Raw genomic sequence first — 19,129 nt, forward strand, 5'->3', positions numbered from 1 at the left:
AGAGTAGTGAGAGGACCAGTCATTCTTTCTACACGAACCCGTGCCTAACCCTGGTCCGTCACCTGCTGTTTTCAACTCTCTAGAGACAGCAGAAGCGGGGGTAAGAGAAATCTCGAATGATCGCTATGAAAGCCAGCCTGACATTTATTCTCTGAGGTGCTGCACCTGTTGCACCCTCGACAACCACTGTGATTATATTATTTGACCATGCTGGTCATTTATGAACATTTTGAACATCTTGCCAATGTTCTGTTAAATCTCCACCCGGCCACAAGGCACAGCCAGAAGAGGACTGGCCACCCCTCATAGGCTGGTTCCTCTCTAGGTTTCTTCCTAGGTTCTGGCCTTTCTAGGGAGTTTTTCCTAGCCACCGTGCTTCTACACCTGTATTGCTTACTGTTTGGGGTTTTAGGTTGGGTTTCTGTACAGCACTTTGTGACATCAGCTGATGTAAGAAGGGCTTCATAAATACATTTGATTGATTGATTAATTGTCACATCCACCACCTGACCCATTTAGAATCTATTCTTTACATCTACAGTATGAGGAGACCCAATACCACTCTTAGCACTCATCCTCTGAACCAATTGAAAGTCTGTTTTAGGGGCCAATGGGCAATGTCTATGTGTAATGGAGTGAATCATTTACATTAAGTAAGTTAATTGCAACCTAACAACCTAATTCAGTAGTGATAAACAATAAGTCTGTATCTTTTTGGAAGACAAAAACGACTGCTATAAAACACCTGGTTCCTATTGATTATAGATTGACGGATGTCCATAAGAGATCAATACATACTAATATCTTGTTTCTGTTCCCCATTGTGTCCAACCTGGGCAGATGGATACATCATACAGGAGGCAGTCTGAGGCCTGCAGCTGCCCACAGCCACTCCGCCTCCCTCTRTAATTCTAAGTGCTGGGGAGTAATGGGATGAGAGCAGTGGGGTAATTGTGCTCCTTGGGGAAATTTTGGGGAAATTAGTGGGAATTGGAGGGGTGGTGCTTAACTTTAATTGTAGCAGTGAAACGTCTGTTTCCTCTGGAGGGTTTTAGAATGTGCAACCGCTCCTCTCCCAAGTCTGTCATTGAGGGGTGAGTGTGTATGAAGGACATGGAGAACTCAACCTCTGAACATCTGCATAATGAACATAACATAAACATAAATGYATGTGYATAAGGAGGCACGCAGGGACAACATATGTTGTAACTCACCAGGAAGTCCTCTTCACAGTAGACCTTGCCGTGGACGTTGTAGAAAGCTTTCCCTCTCAGCCTCCTCCCTGAAGAAGAGAAGTAAGTGTGTGAGCTGGGATATAGAAGTGTTCCTGTATCAGACTCTGTCAAAGTGAAAACTGTAAAAGTGTTGCTACGTATGTGATTTTACCCAACCCGTAGGCTATAAGAAAGTTAATACATCAAGGAAATAGTGTTTCCAGCCTTTTGAACAATGCTGAAATGCTCCAGGGGTTCTCCTGATGATATTTTAAATACATTATCCAAAACTGTATTGTTGAGAATAAATAGAAATGGGAGTTGACTTTCTGCCTCCTACTCCCCTGACTCCTCTCTGTTCCATTAAAGCCACAACAATAACAGATGTCAACAGGAAACACCAGTGACCAAAGCAGATGATAGTAGCATAATGTAGGTTTACTCGTTTGAGGTCCACATTACTGTTTCAATACTCTGGTCATCCATTGATCCCCACGGGACTCCTTCTACTTAGAACCAGCAAACAATCAATACAGCCCCACCATCCAGACCAGGCCCAAGCAGCTTTACAAACTCCCCCTCCTCACCCTTCCTCGCCACCACCAGTGCCATTGTGTACAGCTCACACACACTCACCACCACAGCCCAAATATAGGAGCCTGAGCAAAGGATTTCCCCATGTCTGGTATAGCCAGGGCCATACTAACAGTTAGTCCCTCCCCAAARTCACMATTTTGGGGCTCCATGAGCACAGTAGCACTAAATTCCACAGGATAAAAGGGAATTCCACCTAAAAGGAAAGATCTCCTCACTGCTCACTCACACTGGCCCTGGCCTTTGCGCCCCCTGCGATGCTTCTCTTAATGCATGCCCATTCAAATGCACTAAATGGCAGCAGCAGTCTCTTCTCTTTCTGGCAGCGCAGTGACTTCAGCCTGGCAGACAGAGCGCATAGAGCTCATAAATCTGCAGGATTAGTCAGATTTAATTGCCGTCCTGAGCTGCCATTGATTTTATGGGTGTCCTGGCTTGGGAAAGACATGTCCCCCTTTTTACACCCAAATGTATGCCATCGCTGTATTTCACACACAGTGTCACATTGCTGGGAGATAGCAATACATTAACRCCCACATAAATGGCTATAGCAGCCGAAGAATGCTGTTCACACAATAGGTGAGACTTAAGACTGAAAGCGAGGAACTATTAGCATTTAGAGTTGGAGGCTGGACGAGAGAGAAAAAACATATTTCMTGTTGACTACARAGGAGGASCTCTTTTAATTCAGAGTGACTAAACTTATAAAAACCATTACATTCAAATGAACAACACACCAGTGAGCCGGAGCTGGGGCATGTTGCTGTGTGTCTGTCTGGTGACCTTTGCTCTGGCGAGTGCATCTGGAAGGTGAAACACAAAGCCCTCGGCGCTCGCTGACTGTGGTGCTCTGCTAAGGGAGCGGGCCGCCTGAGCAAACGGGGACATTCTTTCTGCCTGAGGTCACTAGTTGGTCCCATTCAACCCCCCCTCCACCCCCCCTCCCTCATAGAGAGGGGGAGGGCTCCCTGCCTCCCTTTCTCTCCCTCTAGCCTTTGTCACAGGAGAGGAAAGTGCTGGGCTGGCTGCAGTGGGCTGGGGCTCAGGGCTCCTCTCCTCTTCTCCTCAGCTCACAGCCCCTGAGCACGGTGGGACATGTGACATTTTCCATGGAGTTCAGGACCAAATGGCTCCCTGATTGGGATTTCACACTCAAGATACTGTACTTAGTTTTTACAGCTCCAACATTGGTTTCCCATGACTCAGTGCTGTGTTTCACAGACATGCAGATAAAGGGCCGTGCATCTTGAAATAATGGGAGCGATTCTCTCAGCTAGATATTTAACCCACCAGAAATCATTTTAGAGCACTACAACAAACTGCAGTGAACTGGTCAAATAAAATAATTATCTGAGGAAAAATAAAATCCTTAGTGAGTCATACTCCAGCAATCAAAGTCTTGTGATCATGTGGTCAGTGTGGTAGATTGTGGACCAGTCATGGATGCCTGGTTGCGGTAGCCTGGTGGCGGTAGCCTGGTTGCAGTAGCCTGGTTGCGGTAGCCTGGTGGCGGTACTGTAGCACTGCTGACTGCTACTCCTGGTGCCAACCAGCCCGGCATCTGGACATGTCATTGGACCTGTGTCATCCCTCCAACCCCTTTGAGACAACAACCTCACATCACAATGACTTCACATTACAGTGATTTCATCCCTCACTGATCTTAAATTCCTAAAACCACAACATTGTGATGCAGGCTGGGTTGAGTTTGGGCTCAGCTGTGGAGCTCCAGTCCTCACTGGCCCCTCTGCCGTTTAAGTGGTATGTTATTGTGCCCTGTGAGGTGCAGAGTCTGCAAACTGACAGTGGTTAGGTTACTCACTGTTAAGACTCTCTCCCTCGAGATCCAAAACCAGTCACAGTAGTTCACTACACAAGGTCATTAGTTGGCCTGGCCATGATAATTCCAACATATGGTTTATAAAATCCCTATGCTACTATGTTGACTTTTAATTACCTGGCTGTTGGCCACAGGCAACTTTTTTTTAAACTATAGTTGCTAAGCCAAGACAAGAATCTGAATAATGTCCTAAATTACCATCTCTTTTAAATTCAACTGTACCCAAATCCCCATATGTTCAGTATCTACATATTATTCATGTAGGAGGGAAACATCAAGCATGTTGTACTTTCTCAGGTTCCACCCCACCCACTCTCCCCCTCTCCTCCCTTCTCCTCCCTCTCCTCCCACTCTCTCCTCTCAGAACAAGTGGGCCTTTACCACCTGCAGGCAGGCAGTGGGGATCTGAGGGGGAGGAGGCAGAGAGGGAGAGGCGGAGGGAGGGGCTGCCCAGTACCGTGGTAAGTAAAATAAGGATGCTGGAGGTAGTGACTCACTCAGATTGCTTGGGACTTCAGACAGGAATGTTTCGATCCCGGCAACGTGAGCATGTGCTGACCTGCTGCTGCTTCCAAATAGTTTTTAAGTAAGTCTCTCTTTAAAGAGAACAGCCAAGTTAAGACACCAACAGAGCCACAAGCACATCTCTCAAATAGAAAACCCAGAAGCTACGGAATCTCCCAGTCTCTCTCAGAAACTCCCCCACAACTAAATCACAGCGAAAGTCATGATCAAGTAGTCGAACCATCGCCAAAGGCAGAAGGGAGCATGGGCAACACTACCAAGCTGTTGTACATCATTTAAAACCTTGGCCAGATCCCACAATTTACACTCAGATGAGGGAGTAGCATAGAAATAGAATGACTAGATTATATTTATATAGGGAGTAGCCAGGCTAACTCTACTTACTGCAGCCAGCTACAATACCACAGCCAGAACCCCATAGTARACAGCACAACATTGAGCTGTGTGCCCTGTGCAAGCCAGCCAGGTGCAGCTGGTGAGTGACTGAGGAAACCACAATGCATCATAAACAGGTTTCAGAAATACATGGCCCTTGGCTGTTTTCTCCTGGCTGGTGTGAGAGGCACTAGCAGGATGTGTTACAGTAACACAGATGTAACTAGTTAATCACTAGCGTGCCCCATTATAGGCATGGATACATGTGAGCTAGCAGACAAAAGGCATGTGGAAGGAGGAAGTGGGTGGTGATCCAGTCAGGAGCTGGGCGTCAACACCAGTACAGGAAATAAACAGGAGACTGGTCACAGAGGTATGTCTTATGACTGTATAGTTGAGACGAGTAAATAATGAAGAGTGTGTGTGGGTATGTTTGGGCGGGTGGGGGGTGTTTGTGTGTGTGCGTGCGTGATGTGTGAGCGTATAATTACTCGCGCACACATTTTTCTGTGTGTGTGTGTGTGTGTGTGTTTATCAGTGTGTGTGTGTTTATGTGTGTGTTGTTTGCTCAGAGCCCATGCCAGGCCGGCCCCCTCTGATAAGCAGGCCTGGTACACTTTGTGACTGTCTGATTGAGGTCCTCATGGGAAGGCCGGCTGAAGTGGAGGGGGGTAGTTTGCATTCCTGGCCATTTCATGAAAAAAGGGTGCAACCATAGGAGCAAGCCAAGAGGAGCGGCTCAATTATGCCATGGTTAAACAAAGCCCAAGCTACCAGCCAGCAATGTCTCAGAGAACTGAACTCTCCTCTGCTATGGAGCTCCTGACTTTACAGAATACATTTTGTGGCATTTTAGTCAAAGTAAAAGAAAAACAGTTTGTAACAAATAGCTGATACATCATTAGGTGTGTTTTAGAGATCTGCAGGCACTTTAAAACTAAACTTCTCAGAGGGGTTTGAAAACACTCTAAAAAGCAGACATTCCCATTCATAAGAGACCCAATAATCAATCAGAGTTTCGTTACGAATAACCGTCGCAAGAGCCAAGGGCCTGTTATCATCTATATACAAGAACCACTAGAATATAAGGGGAAGACCTGCTTCACTGTCTGGATAGATTTCACACAAAGCTAATTTAAATTCTGAATAAAAGAGGTGTAGATTCTCTTTTTCTGTACTGTTTTAACCACTATGATGGGCAATAATGTTTGACCAATAGAAACAGACTACAGTATACATGTGGGCAAAAAAGTATTTAGTCAGCCACCATTGTGCATGTTCTCCACTTAAAAAGATGAGAGAGGCCTGTAATTTTCATCATAGGTACACTTCAACTATGACAGACAAAATGAGAAAAAAAATCCGAGAAATCACATTGTAGGATTTTTAATGAATTTATTGCAAATTATGGTGGAAATAAGTATTTGGGTCAATAACAAAGTTTATCTCAATACTTTGTTATATACCTTTGTTGGCAATGACAGAGGTCAAACGTTTCCTGTAAGTCTTCACAAGGTTTTCACACACACTGTTGCTGTATTTTGGCCCATCCTCCATCGCAGATCCCTCTTAGAGCAGTGATGTTTTGGGGTGTTCGCTGGCAAACACAGTACTTTCAACTCCTCAAAGATTTTCTATGAGGTTGAGATCTGGAGATCTGGCTAGCCACGTCCAGGACCCTTGAAATGCTTCTTACGAAGCCATTCCTTCGTTGCCCGGGCGTGGTTTGTTGGATCATTGTCATGCTGAAAGACAGCCACGTTTAATCTTCAATGCCCTTGCTGATGGAAGGAGGTTTTCACTCAAAATCTCAACGAATACATTCATTCTTTCTTTACACGGACAGTCGTCCTGGTCCCTTTGCAGAAAAACAGCCAAAGCATGATGTTTCCACCATGCTTCACACAGTAGGTATGGTGTTTCTTTGGATGCAACTCACATCTTTGTCCTCCAAACACGACGAGTTGAGTTTTTACCAAAAAGTTCTATTTTGGTTTCATACTGAACCATAGTGACATTCTCCCAATCTCTTCTGGATCATCCAAATGCTCTCTAGCAAACTTCAGACGGCCTGGACATGTACTGGCTTAAGCAGGGGACACGTCTGGCACTGCAGGATTTGAGTCGCCTGGCGGCCGTAGTGTGTTACTGATGGAGGCTTTGTTACTTTGGTCCCAGCTCTCTGCAGGTCATTCACTAGGTCCCCGTGTGGTTCTGGGATTGTTTGCTCACTGTTCTTGTGATCATTTTGACCTCCACGGGGTTGAGATCTGCCCGTGGAGCCCCAGATCGAGGAGATTATCAGTGGTCTTCGTATGTCTCCATTTCCTAATAATTGCTCCCACAGTTGATTTCTCAAACCAAGCTGCTTACCTTAATTGCCCGTCAGTCTTCCCAGCCGGTGCGGGTCTACAATTTTGTTTTCTGGTGTCCTTTGACAGTCTTTGGTCTTGGCCATAGTGGAAGTGGAAGTGTGACGTTTGGAGGTGTGGACAGGTGTCTTTTATACTGATAACAAGTTCAAACAGGTGCCATTAATACAAGTAACGAGTGGAGGACAGAGGAGCCTCTTAAAGAAGAAGTTACAGGTCTGTGAGAGCCAGAAATCTTGCTTGTTTGTAGGTGACCAAATACTTATTTTCCACCATAATTTGCAAATAAATTCATAAAAAATCCTACAATGTGATTTTCTGGATTTTTTCTTCTCATTTTGTCTGTCATAGTTGAAGTGTACATATGATGAAAATTACAGGCCTCTCTCATCTTTTTAAGTAGGAGAACTTGCCCAATTGGTGGCTGACTAAATACTTTTTTGCCCCACTGTATCTCTCTGGTCTGACTCAAGTACACTTTTCAAAGCAGGTCAAAAGGAATCTGTAGAGAAACCTCAGGATTAGAGACACTGCCCCTCATTCTTCAACCACACAATACACCTGAAAGTATATGTATTCAATTACATGTCAATTATATGCATTTCTTCCAAAGCCAAGGGATCAGCATCCATGTACATCAGCGCATGAATGAAAGAAACCTTGCTCCAAACTCTCTCCGACTTCACCCTCGTCTCCACTTGAAACTAGAGAGGACAATTGGAGTCRGGTGACAGGASAGCCCTACACACACATATACATACATACACACAACATGCATAAACACATTTTTTTCAGGTTGACTGCAGATTCAACATCCGTCTCTACAACCCACTCGTTCCAATATATCATCCGTGTTCCTTTCAAATAGAGAATAGAGCATTCTGCTGACAACTCCCAAAGACACTCTGGCAACCAACATCAATGTTGTGCTAAGAAATGAAAATACAGGACATCTGTGATGCCAGCCAATGATGCAGGTGCTGAGTAGGAGTAGTGGACAAAAGCTATATACACCTACCACAGGAGCAACAGGTGAAGCAGTTGGTATGGTACAGATTCCCCATGGCCTGACAGGCTTGGCTGGCTCCATACACACCCTTCCCACACTTGATACAGATACCTGGAGGAGGGAAGAGACACAGRTTAACATCTGTAGACATAATCATCATTATTTTACATTGACATTTTAGTCATTAGGCAGAGCGACTTACAGGAACAATTAGGGTTAAATGCCTTGCTCAAGGACATATTGATAGATGTTTCACCTCGTCGGCACGGGGATTCGAACCAGCAACTTTTTGGTTACTGGCCCAACACGCTTAACCGCTAGGCTAACTGCCAATCATTATCAGCAACATATTCATCATGAATCCTACTCAGGCTTTCATACAGCAGTAAAGTACACGTCATTGTAACTGCTGTTCCATCAATGATCTATAAAGGGTGTATATACAGTACTTGGACCAAACTGTGTCTTTGTGAGGTTCATTGATCTATGTTGTATCTAAATTAAAAATACATTAACCAGGGGTGTTAGGGGTTGGCAGGAAGCATTCTCTTAATGTGGCACAATGACAAAGTGAGTCAGCAAAAGCTATGTCCCAACGGACGTAGATGGTATAATTACTTGCTGCAGACGACCACTGACCTGCAAACACTAGACAATTTAGAGGAAAAAAGGTGAATTACCCACAGGTGTGGACTACAAACTTTCATCTACGTGGTTCTTTTTAGGTTAATGGTAAACCCTTACTAAGGAAGGGGAGAAGGAAGGCACCCAGCCGATGACAACTATTTGGACATAGCATTGGACTAATGATTCCCCTGCTTTCCTCTCACGCACAAGATGGCCTCCGCCGGGATCACATTCCACAGCGAGTGCAGGGTCAAAGCCTGGGTAGGGTGAGTCCAGGGTCACCACGCCTACAGGACACAACATCCCTACAGGGGACTGACTTCCCCCCCCACCACCACCTTCCTCCCATGATGACAGTAATGAAGAAAGAGTGTCATCATCTAGTCCTCTCTCTAACAATTTATTCTGACAGTATTTCAAGGCAATGATACTTTCTAGAGCCAGGCCAATTTAAAATATGTGCTGGACTTACACTGCTATAGAAGCAGGTTGTCTCTTTTTGACAGGTCTTAATCCCTTAGACTGGTGAGAATTGTCCTATATGGATAGGGCTAAATCTGTTTTACAGAAAAAAGATGGAAACGCATAATCATGGTAGTAATTAAAAGGGAACAGTTGGGAGACCATGGGAAAATTATTAGACTAAAGATGAGATCCCCCCCCCACATTCTAAAATTGCATTTTTGTCCGCCCCAGTTTTATTATTGGAATGAGATACAAAACGAGGCAACTGTGTGACGTTAGCTAATGTTTCATCCCCTCTCGACTGAGGTGAATGAAAAAGCTATGCTAGTGAGTAGCTACCACAGACAGGCCAGCTCTAGCCTCTAGTTATCTGTCAGATAGCGATATGAGGTGGCTATTATTACTATCTAACAGCAGTTGTTTGTATGGACATGTTTTGTAGCCTTTGTTTTGTCACGTTTAAAAATGAACTTGACAAGCTTTTACCAGTTGATGTACCGTCAGAGAGAGCTGGCCAAAAGTTGGATTACATTTGCTATTATTTTTTCCCTCACTCAAACTAGACCTGAATCAAACTAGACCTGAATCAAACTAAACCTGAATCAAACGATGAAACCATCGGCCAAACAATTGAAGATTGATATTATGACGTTTTTTCAGTGCAATGTGAGTTGTATTAGTCAGTTTGTCAATGTAACGTTATTGATCTGTCAGTTTCCCAAGCTAATTCTCGATTTTTCACACTGACACAGTAATAAACAGCTCTAAAGTTACAGGCTTCACTGTCATGGTGCACAGAAGAGGTCTGCGTGGGACCGATTTTTATCATCCCGCTCCTGCCTGCACCCGCTGGCTTTCTGTCCGACTCCAACCCGCTACCGCAAGAACTGGTCCCAAACCCTACCGCAGTCCCGCAATGTTATTTTAGGCATATGTGACACAGCTCACTTGCCAGCCATGGTCCCAGCAATTTTGCGCCCTATAGGAAATATCAAATGCACAACTTAAGAAATAGGTTAAATTACCAGAGATTCTCAAATGGCCCTTACATTGTATTACCTGGCTATATCAGTCAATATGTTAAATGTAGTTTGAAGAGAGCAGAGTTGGAGAAACGTGTACTTTCTCTTGAGCTATTTTTATAGTCTACCTTTTAGGAGTGTGGAGATTTTCAGACTGATAAATATGGGTATTCAAATATTTAGGCCTATTTCTAGGCAATGTAGTAAACTGTAGCCTAATCATAGGCCTATTTAGGAAGTTCATTTCCTTGGAAAGATGACTGCCCCATGCTACTCTATTTAATTGAGACCACACGTGCACCAGAGCTCGCAGGTATGCCTACTGAAGTGGAAGCAGCAAGAATGATGACAGCAACACTTGCTATGTTTTGCATAGTTCTATAGGATATAGCCTACCTTTCAGGAAGACGATTTACAGGCAGAGACAAATAAATGGGTAATCATTTTCAAAGATGATTACATTTATTCATTGCACTTCGACCCACTTCTTTTCATTATCAATATTTATTTACATATTTCACTTCTTGTCAATATGGGGGCGCTGTTTTCACTTTGGAAAAAATCGTGCCCAAATGTAACGGCCTCGTACTCTTTTCTAGATCATACAATATGCATATTATTATTACTATTGGATAGAAAACACTCAGAAGTTTCTAAAACTGTTTGAATTATGTCTGTGAGTAAAACAGAACTCATTTTGCAGCAAACTTCCATGTAGGAAGTGAAAAATCTGAAAACGAGGCTCTGTTTCAGGGCCTGCCTATTCAATTGCCTTATATTTATCGATATGCATGCACTTCATACGCCTTCCACTAGATGTCAACAGGCAGTGGAAGGTGGAATGGGGTGTCTAGCTTGATCTGAGGTCGAACAAGAGCTTTTGGAGTGGCAGGTCAGGAATTTCCTTTCTCTACCAAGGCGCACGAAGCACCTCGATATTGTCTTCTGATAAGCGTTCGGTTTACACGGCGAATATCTCCGGCTCTGATTTTATTTGATACATGTGATAATAACATCGTAAAGTAGGTTTTTTCAACCGAGTTTTATCAGATTATTCAACGTTTATTGGGACTTTTGGAGTTTTCCGTTCTTTGCGTCGAGAGAAAATGGGAACGTTATCAACATTGGCTAGCATTGTGGCACGAATTCGACAGAAGAAAAGGACATTCTAAAACCAAACAACGATTTATTCTGGACCAAGGACTCCTTGTACAAGATTCTGATGGAAGCTCAGCAAAAGTAAGAACAATTTATGATGTTATTTCGTATTTCTGTGGAAAATGTTGATTCCTATTCTCTGCCGTTTTGGCGAGCGTTGTCTCGCAATAACGCAAGCTGTTTGTTATGGTAAAGTTATTTAAAAAAAATCTAACATGGCGTTTGCATTAAGAACCAGTGTATCTTTCATTTGCCATACAACAAGTATTTTTATGTAAAGTTTATGATGAGTTCTTTGGTCAGATTAGGTGAGTGTCCAAAATATCTCTGGAGATTCTGGTGAATCGATGCTACGTATTCACAATGTATAATCAGGATTTGTAGCTCTAAATATGCACATTTTCGAACAAAACATAAGTGTATTGTATAACCTGATGTTATAAGACTATCATCTGATGAAGTTGTTCAAGGTTAGTGATTCATTTTATCTCTATTCTGTCGGTTTTGTGCAAGCTATTTTGGAGGGGAGTAAATTGCGTTGTGTGTTTGGCTACTGTAGTGAGCTAATAGAAATATATATTGTGTTTTCGCTGTAAAACACTTAAAAAATCTGAAATATTGGCTGGATTCACAAGATGTTTATCTTTCATTTGCTGTACACCATGTATTTTTCATAAATGTTTTATGATGAGTATTTAGGTATTTCACGTTGCTCTCTGTAATTATTCTGGCTGCTTCGGTGCTATTTGTGATGGTAGCTGCAATGTAAAACTATGATTTATACCTCAAATATGCAATTTTTTTCGAACAAAACATAAATGTATTGTATAACATGTTATAAGACTGTCATCTGATGAAGTTGTTTCTTGGTTAGTGACTAATTATATCTCTATTTGGTCGGTTTTGTGATAGCTACCTATGCGGTATAAACATGGTGAAAATATGCGGTTGAGTCTTTGGCTATTGTGGTTAGCTAATATAAATACATATTGTGYTTTCGCTGTAAAACATTWAAAAAATCGGAAATGATGGCTGGATTCACAAGATGTTTATCTTTCATTTGCTGTATTGGACTTGTGATTTCATGAAMATTATATTATATTCCTGTCCCGTTAGGCTAGGCTATGCTAGTCAGCTTTTTTGATGAGGATGCTACCGGATCCGGGATGGGTATCACTGAAAGGTTAAGTTAATTTCATATTCGTTAACTGTCACTTGATTCTCCACCCATGTAGGAAGCCTACTCTATTTCAATGAGACCACACACACTAGGCACATTTGAACTCTCACACCCAACTAGGTCAAGTAGGCTACTGAAGTTGAAGCTGTGTGTGAATAATGCTAAAAATATGTGCTTTCAATACAATAGGTAGGCTAACGCATACCAAGCAGAAATAGGACTGTATCAAAATAATCTGTGGGACAATAAAAATATTTTCATCCCAAAGACGTCTGTCTGACCGCCTGCTCCCGCCTGCAGCATGAAAAATGCTGGCCGCGCCGCCCTGATCTCTGTGGGGACCCGCAGATCCCACATGCATCCCGCGGTAATGCAGCCCTCTAGTGCGGTCAGTACATAACATGCTCATCATGTCTTAGCAGGGTGTCAGATGGTGACAGGGGTCCCAGCAGGGTCAGACAGCCAGGGAAGACCAGTCTATGAAGCTCAGGTGAATTTTGCAGTATATTCAGTGAATGACACAAAGTTCCATCTTGAATTGATGGGTAGACCTACAGTAGCTACAAGACAGCAGCTTAAAGCTACAGTCTGGGATCTGGGAATAATGGTCATTTAAATTATTGAACCATTGATTCTATTCTTGGATAATATAATTAATAAAAGTACACCAAGGTAATTCTTTCTCATGCCTCATTTTAGTAGGATTAGATGGTGACAGGGGTCTCATCAGGGTCAGGCAGACAGGGAAGACCAGTCTGGGACAGAGGTGAGGTGAATTCTTGCAGATACAACACTTTATTCATGCGCGGTGCTCAAGTTCAGAATGGTTGTCAATTACAACCCATACAGAGACCCTGAGCTCTGAGGTCATGTATAGCATATTACTGTACAGCCACTCCATTACAATTCAGGTGCTTATCAGTGTCCAAGTCTACCATTTTCAATCCGTATACGGATACGAGTCTAAAGGGCTACCTGTGTTAAGGTCAATTCTGTAGTGAGTTGCGAATTGCTCTTAATTCCAATTCAATTCTTGAATTTGAATTAGCYACACCCCAAATAAATGAGACTTTCATGTTCACGTCTCAGTTGAGTTGCTTTGAATTGCTTTGAATTCAATTCTACTTCCTTCAAATCAAATTCTATTCCAATTCTGCTTCCTGTGGGGTGTGGTCAATTCAAATTCATTGTTTGAATTTAATTAAATTTCGAAATTCCGAATTGACCCCATCCCTGCTTTTTACATCTATGACATCAGAGTGCGAATTATACCATGACATTCTTGGGAGCCTTGTGCATGCAAAAAAAAATGTATGGGCCTAATAGTAAAGACAAAAATGCATTACATTTGAATGTGGCATGAACACACCCAGTAATGATGTTTAAATCTGATTCTCAAACAAATCACTTCAAAAAGTTGGCTAACTGTACGTTCGTTCACTCTAAAATAATTCCAGCATCCAAACACTGGTCATTTCATGAAAGGAAAGAGACATCTGTTAAAAACACCATAATGACATTCAGCGATTGTCATTAGACCTACTACAGTGGTGTGTGTGTATTCATGGATGCCAATGGAAGCCATACTTTCCCAAAAATGTGAACAATAAAAAAAGAAAAATCATATGAAATAATGTCTCAATAAGGTTTCATAATTTTTCAATTCGCAAGTGGTTGAATCTAACTCACCGGAGAAAGCATCCGAGCAAGTGAAACTGCGGCCCTCTGTCTCAGTATATCTGATGCTGTCTGGCCAAAAAGAGTATGACAGGCGCTGTTTTGCTCGCTTGGATGCTTTCTCCGGTGAGATTGATGCATCTTGCTGTTGGCGCGCATCTCGTCAAATTATAAATATTTAACGACCCTCCCAAAGGTGAAYTTTTGTTGCCTTTAGAGGAGCTCATGTTTAATTCATCCTCCGTAATTCGCACTCTTTATGAAATTGTAAAAAATGAAGGACTACGGTACCCCAAGGCTATCCAAAGGTTAGGCCCACATGTTTTCCTTTCAACAAGAGTAATTCAGCTGGACCAAAGTCAAATATTGGCATTTCCTATTCCAACTTAAACTCGTGACGCTGTTCCTGCACTCAGAAAAGATAAGAGGAAAAATTAGGGCTATTCTCTCTGATAAGAATAAATAGCCAAACTATGAATCATCTTAATCACAACAGCTTGGCCAARATAAATATCTAGAATAGCCATTGGCAAGAAAATAAAATATTACTGTCCAGATTTGGTAGATCCCATATTACCTCTATATTCCCTTTAACGAGAGACGCAGAAGACTGCAAAGTGTAGTTATGTAACCACCTAAAAGTGAACATGAAAAAGATACCAGTGGGGTCGAAATAGTCTGTTTTGTGTGTCTCAATTAACTACTGTGGGAGTTGAAGACTTTTTAAAATGTGTATCTTTCCAGCACCTGAACTAGTTAGATTTACTAAAAGTGAACAAGATATCAGTTTGGAGTGTTCCATGGTGTTTCTGAAGATTCCAGATCTTGAACCACAAGAACTCTGACAATGTTAACGTGCGCACAGTATTTGGATAATAGCTCATATCCTGGTGAAGGTCTTATTTTTCTTATATTTATTAATCTCTTGTTTGTTCTTCTTTTGTTCTTATTTGTGTATTAGTATTTACTGTTTATTGCACTGCTGGAGCTAGGAACAAAAGCATTTTGCTGCACCAGCTTTAACATCTGCAATCTGTGTAGGAGACAAATAAACTTTGATTTGATTTATTCAGGATAAGCTGTTTACATGCACCTTTGATTTCCCACCCACGAGTATCCCTGTATCTATAAATAAACAGAATATTGCTAATTTAGCCAAAAGTTTGTACCCCTCATTTAGATATTTTTCTGATTATAACTTCCGACATTAGGAAGGCTATTCGTTAGTCAACTTTGTTAGTCTATAATTATATACACGCAGCTTTTCTTCTGTCATTCCTTGATGCTCTAGAACACTAAATAAAGCATTGCTCACCAGAATGATGTCATACATCGATAGAATGAACGCTTTATCAATAATCTAGTTGACATCGCTAGCGTTCTCTTTTCTGCTTCTCTCGAGGAGCAAAGAAATTTATGGACCGGGGAGTTTGTTGACCAGTTTTAAGGAAATTAAAAGCTGTGAAAACAATCCAACATGTTTCTGACAGTAATTCATTTCGTCTTGGAAGCATATTTGATATGGTTGAAAGTGAAATTTTGTCAGCTTTTATGTCGCAGAAATAAATTGCACGTTTCGGCTGCACAACAGGTACCTAAGCGCACATTCGCATTCTCTCAAGATTAAAGAAAAAATATATATTTCTCCACTCCTGTTCCCGAGACAAAATGAACATTTGGTCTATCATTTTACTGCAAGAAACAAATAATTCTGCATGAGTTAATATTATAATAGGCTACATGTGAGGCCTACAGTCAGTGTCCAGACTTCAATTACTATCTCAACTATCCCAACTTTTCCCATCTGAACTTCAAAGCTGATACTATGTGAAACTGAGTCTGCGCAGACCGTTTAAACAACAGTAAATGGGATAAGATGTTTACATGCCACAGTATCCTGTCTAAGATCAGCATATCCCAGGCATCTTATCTGGGTTTCTTAAAACCAGGATAGGAGCTTATTTGGGTTACTGTAAACAGATATGATGTTTTTATGCGTCAACTCAAAAACAGGGATATTGGTGTGCATGTAGGGCTGCAGGTAGCCTAGCGGTCACAGCATTGGGCCAGTAACCTTCAGCAAGGCTCTTAACCGTACTACTATGTGTATGTGACAATAAAACATACAGTCTATATATATATATGTAAACGTGGTCATTGATTATAATCTGCATTGCCTCAGCGGACAGCAGTTAGACTCTCTTGATTACGCCAAGGCTGCTGGCCGATCTGTACTAACGCCAAACTCCAAGCCCAGCATACTACTCTAGTCTGGTCTGGTCTGCCAATGTCCCTGTATCTCACTGCTAATGGTCTTTTAATACTCCCCCACTGTTCCAAAACTTCCAGGAATATTTCTGAACATGTTTTAGTTTTTCTTCCATAATTGGGGCATTGGCATCGAACAATTCCATGAACAGTATGGACAAACTGTTGGCTGCCATACAATTTAAACACATGGATCTGCACTGATAATGGCAGGTCCTGAAAATGTAATGGCACCTCTATTATACCATCTGTACCACATTTGCACCTCTTCTGCTCTGCTTTGAAAAGATGGCTGTTCCTAGGAGATACAGGCTGGAGAAATGTGAAGCTAGCAGTGACAAGTCTTCACAAGGCAAAGGCTATCTGTGGTCTCTGATCTCGAAGTGTCTGAACTTTGAGTGCAAGGACCAAGTGCTCCCGGGGAGTAGAGCTGAAATGTGTTATAGTGAGGTGGGGAAGGTAGGGGGGAGTCTGCACTCCAGGGTGGTTGATATTTGGAGGGAGTATGGACTCCCACCACTTGACGATATCTCTGCTTAGCAGGTCATTATCACAACCCCCACACACACACAGATTATTGTGCATTCTCCAGACCAAGGTCTCCTCCAGCTATCTCAGTCCCATTCTGCTGCATTCCAGACTCATGCACTTGCCTGAAGCCTCCTCTGTCTACTACGGTATCTGACTACGAGACAGATAGCGGTGCTGAGATGTTTACAAGGGAATATGCTGACAATGAGGTAGGATAGAGCAACATTCTTAGAGGCTTTGTTGAACTGATATCTTCTGAATACTCATAGGAGCAACTGCCCCAATACTGTCCTCTCTCTCTGCCTTCCACTATACTTTATTTCCACTGAAGTTTAAGGCTTTGCTTATTTCCATTGTACTTCTATAGTACAATCCTGCTGGAGCTTCAGTCAGAATTGTAAACAAAACAATGGACCATGTCCATGTGCACACCTCCAGGTACATGTCCATTTCATCTCCCAAGGTGGAAGCCTTGCCCTGAGGAAGGAAAGCTTGACAGGAAAAACTGAACAGAATAGGGAACTTGCTACAAGCTAAGGAAAAGTTCATGGCATTTTGAGCCAAGTTGACTTGAGATGATTTCCCATAAATGTTGCTGTTAAGCCTAAAAGGCCCTCAAACGGATGTGGACAGTGTTTTACATGACTGAAGGGACTAGGGAGAGGGTTAGGGAGAGAGGGGGACTGAGCAGGAAAATTTGTTCTTAATTTAAACCAGATCACCAAGTCCCTGGTGCCTCCACTGTGGGTACATCATGTCCAGTGTGCTCAGGACAGAACAACACCACTGGACACATGTGGAGAAGAAAGATCATTGCCCTTCATCGTCAGTAGCACACTCAGTGATGCTGCCCATAACAGAGAGTTCCACACCTTTGGGGACCAGGGATGTAGTGCTGCCGGAGCGTGAAGGAGTGGCTGTCACGTTCCTGACCTTATTTCCTTTGTTTAGTCTTTGTTTAGTTGGTCAGGACGTGAGCTGGGTGGGCATTCTATGTTTTGTGTTTCTATGTTGGGTTTGTTGTTTGGCCTAATATGGTTCTCAATCAGAGGCAGGTGTTTGTCATTGTCTCTGATTGGGAACCATATTAAGGTAGCCTGTTTTCACTGTTTGTTTGTGGGTGATTGTTCCTGTTCCTGTTCCAGTGTTTAGTGTTCACGTTACGGGACTGTATCGTCTTCGTTCCTTTTTTGTCAGTTTGTTGTTTTGTTCGGTGTTTAAGTATTTCCCATTAAATATGGATGATATTCACGCTGCATCTTGGTCCTCCTCTCTTTCACCCGAAGACAGTCGTTACAGTGGCGCTCCCTCACTTTTTTCAATTTGAAAATACACGCAGCTGGTAAAAGTATTTCTGGAAGATTAATTCTGATAAATTTGAAATAAATTATATTTAATTACCACAAAAATTCCATGAAAAACAATAGAATGACAAACCAAATAAATATGTATAGCAGCCTAGAGGTAGGAAAATTGTGGTTTGTTCCCTTTCTTTTCTCTGGTGGTGAGAATGATGAAGAACTATAAGCTGTGTGTGTGCACTGTGGAAGCCCGTCGGAGGATGGACCACTTTGGCCCAATGAGAACGTTGAAAAACTAAATTTCCCTGTGTGTGTCTGCCTTGATGTTCATAAAACTCCATGGACCCCTCTTCCGCAGTGGAACCCAGAACGAAATGTGACCACCGCAAAGCCTGAGAGCCTGACCTTCTCTGGAAGTAGATTGGCTATTAGTCGAGACGCAGGGCCCGTTCTAGCTTAGTATGTTAGGATGGGCAATTGGAACTGTGAATTGGGCCAAGTTTGAGGAAATAATGCATTTAGGTTATAKTTTATTGTGATGCATGAATACATCACACTAAAAGCTTCATTTTATGGTGGTTTAAAAAAAACATTTCCTGCAATTCTACACGGTAATGATTTATATTCACTTCTTGGTCAATTGATTTGATAATATGTTCAATCTATGCAAATAAATTCTATGAATTGATAGTTCACCTCTCTGTTTTCTTTTATTCTGTAATAGGGTATATTGTAACCATGTGTTCAATCTATCCAAATAAATTCTATGAATTGATAGTTCACCTCTCTGTTTTCTTTTATTCTGTAATAGGGTATATTGTATTGTGTTCAATAAAATCAACGTTTATTTATAATAGAGCATGTAAGCTACACAATACAATGAAATGCCTACTCGCAATAAAGCTCTCCTCGCAAGCAGTGCAATGATATTAAGCTAAGTATTTGTTTTACATTAGGCTATAACCAAATAG

General features: G+C 42.1%; 1 protein-coding gene across 1 annotated transcript in view; it reads right to left on the minus strand.

Moving 5' to 3' along the window:
• Window positions 1-19,129, minus strand: part of LOC111969530 (Wilms tumor protein 1-interacting protein homolog) — a 41,713-nt gene that overhangs the window by 11,200 nt on the left and 11,384 nt on the right. Inside the window, exons 2-3 of the mRNA XM_023995710.2 lie at window positions 7,939-8,040; window positions 1,215-1,282 (exon numbers count right to left, since the gene is read on the minus strand). Of these exons, the coding sequence (XP_023851478.1) occupies window positions 1,215-1,282; window positions 7,939-8,040 (170 nt within the window). The remainder of the gene's footprint in view (window positions 1-1,214; window positions 1,283-7,938; window positions 8,041-19,129) is intronic.

This window comes from Salvelinus sp. IW2-2015, linkage group LG10, assembly GCF_002910315.2.
Source record: "Salvelinus sp. IW2-2015 linkage group LG10, ASM291031v2, whole genome shotgun sequence".
In the NCBI taxonomy this organism is placed as follows: domain Eukaryota; kingdom Metazoa; phylum Chordata; class Actinopteri; order Salmoniformes; family Salmonidae; genus Salvelinus; species Salvelinus sp. IW2-2015.